Source organism: Corvus brachyrhynchos, unplaced genomic scaffold (assembly GCF_000691975.1).
Source record: "Corvus brachyrhynchos isolate BGI_N302 unplaced genomic scaffold, ASM69197v1 scaffold155, whole genome shotgun sequence".
Classification (NCBI taxonomy): domain Eukaryota; kingdom Metazoa; phylum Chordata; class Aves; order Passeriformes; family Corvidae; genus Corvus; species Corvus brachyrhynchos.
Genome location: NW_008238434.1, coordinates 874,040 through 877,026, shown reverse-complemented (window position 1 = coordinate 877,026; position 2,987 = coordinate 874,040). Strand labels below are relative to the sequence as shown.

Sequence of the window (2,987 nt, the reverse complement as noted above, 5' to 3'; positions counted from 1 at the left end):
TGCAGCACTGGCTTACATTTTTGGAAAGCTGTTTAAATGTTCCCAAGAAACGTTTTTGTGTGACCTCCTGTGACGTGTAATGTGGTGCTGAGATCTGGATTGGAGAAAGCTGCTCAAGACATGCCTGGTGTCTGTGTCCCCTGGAGTGGCTCAACTTGTGGCTCAGGGAGTTGGAAAAAAACCCCAAAACTTGAAAACCATTGACCTTCACCAAATTTATTTACCACAGCTTCTTGTATCTGCCCCCCCCCCCCCCCCCCCCCCCCCAGGAATTAGATTGGGTTCATTTGGTTATTAAATCCCAAGTCCTTCTGGTGCTGTTAAAGAAGCTTATAAATAAAGTATTGTCAGACCTTGTTCTAGTGAATCTGACCATGAGTAATTGTTTCTAGACAGAGCGTTGCTGCTTCTAACCCCATTACCAAGAAAGGACAGATTTCAGCAGCCTTTGAGATAAGCTTATCTGACACAGTGTTAATCAAACCCTTGGCTTTTTTCAGCCTGATTAACCACAAGCACTGGCCTTTATGTAATTCATGATTATTAGGATTTTTTAACCTGACAGAAGTGCAAAGGCAACTTGTGAAATTTTCCTTCTCCCATAAATAAAGATTGGGCAGTGGGAGCAGGGGAAGGGAAAGCCAGCTGTAGGAGTGAGTCTGAGCTTGACCCAAGAGCCACTTTGTGCAGGATCTGTGCTCTGAATTTGTTCTTCATTTTTAATAATCAGAAGCATTCAAAATTAACTTAAACCAGCAAGCTCTGTAGTTAGATCACAAGCCACTCTTCACAAAACAGGTGGTTTTTTATGGAGTGCACGATGTCTCACTCAGCTCAATCTGCTCCCTCTGAATACGAGATGCTCCTGAAGCTGCCCGGGTACAACATAAGTATGTAAACCTATGGAAATCTATGGGATAATTGTCCATCTCAGTATGAAATTCAGCCTTGTGTAGAGGAGTACTTGAGGAAGAGCAAAGTATAGGGGTAAAATTGTAGAAAGGGAGATCTGCAAGGCTGGAATGGAGCCTGTTATTTTTGGCACCTCCTTTGCCACGGGTCATGTCTACATGAACTTACAAACGTGTTTATCTTGACACATGTGAAACAGAAGCTTCGCTTCTGGTGGAGCACACATTTCACACCCACGGTCTCAGCTGCCAAACTTGCAAAAAAATCTGATTTTTTCACAAGACAGCACCAGATTTTTCCTATAGAGAAGATGGACTAAGCACCTGAGGAGTGCTTATATGCTGAGACTTGAGGAGAGGCTGATCCGGGGTGTGATGGGTGTTCTCCACTCCTCTGCACTGAGTTTTGGGTGAATAACAGGGATTTTGCCAGCATGGCAAACAGGTGATTTGAGGGTGTGTGCACACCACTGGGGTTACAGAATTGTAAGTTTTTATTGAGAGCAGTCTCCATTCATACAAACCAAGGCTGGGATAAATAATTGGTTTCAGTATTTTACCAGGTGCAAACCACATGTTCCTGCATGGGAAAGAGGGGTGGCTCCACCAGAGCTGCTGGGTTTGGCTGAGTGCAAACAAACCTGTGAGAGGTGATCCAGCCAAATCAGAACCTGGGATTTGTGTCTGCCATCCCTTTTTGCCATAACAGGTACTAAGTCATGGCTCAGAATAATTGAAATACTATTTCTACAAATAAAGATCAAACTGAGTTCTGCTTTCAACAACAGAGAGAGTAGTTTACATTGCCTTTCTGGATAAAGCCAGGGGGCGCTTGGACTTAAACACTTGCTGGGTGGTATTGTAAGTACTGCACAAGGAAGAAGACTGTAGGAAAGAGGGAACCACTTGTAAATCCCACTACACTGTCACGTGTCCCAGAGCACTGGAAGGTGGTGGGCACTGTCAGGATATGCCAGCCAGAATCACTCTTACGGGTTTTCTGGTTACCAGATGCATTTAACAACTGATAATGGTGTTTGCCGTGAACAGGTGATCTGGCGAGGAGCAGTTTTTATGGTGAGTGGCTGCTTCCCTCTCTTCCTGTCGAGCATCCAGCCCATTTCAGAGCTGACAGTACTGACATCCAGCTTTCAGGGCTTAGGTAGAGCATCTGCAATTTCAGATGTTTACCTCAATCAGAGTTATCTTTTTCTTGGATTTGGGATGAAGTTGGCCCAGGAGCTGAACACTGGAATTATTTTGTTAACTCATTTTGCTGCTACCTTGATGGGCTATGAGAATAAGACTGTGTTGATGGATGGATGGATGGGTGGACGGACGGATGGACAGTAGTAATTGTAAAGCTCAATTTGCATTAGGGCACACAGTATATATAGTTTATCTGGTTTCTAGTTTATCATTTAATAGCATGTCCCCAGTTGTGGGTTACATCCTGGCTTGTGAGGCACTGTGTGCGTATGATCAGCCAAACATTTTAGATTGTCTTCTGACAGCTTTGCTCATGGCCTGGTAGAGGAAATAAGACAAAGTAATTTGTTCCTGTTCTGTCTCACTGCTTTACTTCATTGAAATGCAGGGTGTACTGACATTCAGCACACACAGTGCTTATTTCTTTTAGGTTTTGTATTGTCCAGGATTTGTTTTAATACAGCAAATCATCTACTACTTTTATGTTCGAGTCCCCTGGGGCTTAAATGGTGTAGAAGATACATCAGCCCCCAGACTTTCAAAGAGATTCATATCACTGATCGTGATATATTTGGAAAACCCTTTCCAAAAGGTGCTGAGTGCAGGCAATTGTGCTGTGAAGAGGAAAGATTGTGAATATTTTGCTACTCTTGGAAGGGTCATCTTACTGCCAAACACCAGTATTTAAGTGAAATAGCGTTTATGGCGAATCCTTCCCTCTTTCCATTCTTAACTTCCAAATGGCTGAAGTTCTGGGAGTGTGAGCAATCCCTCTCTTGTATGCCAGCCAAGAAGTTACAGCTTCTGACCTTTTTTCCCAAGTTTTCCTGATCTGCGCCTGGACTGGCCACGTGGCAACATGTTGAG

At 43.7% G+C, this 2,987-nt stretch overlaps 1 protein-coding gene across 1 annotated transcript in view; it reads left to right on the top strand.

Annotated features, from left to right (window-relative positions):
• The first annotated feature begins 820 nt into the window (after nt 1-820).
• The window catches only part of FAM129A (family with sequence similarity 129 member A), a 36,608-nt gene continuing 34,441 nt past the window's right edge, over nt 821-2,987 (top strand). The window contains 1 exon segment of the mRNA XM_017736451.1: nt 821-890. Coding sequence (XP_017591940.1) covers nt 821-890 — 70 coding nt within the window.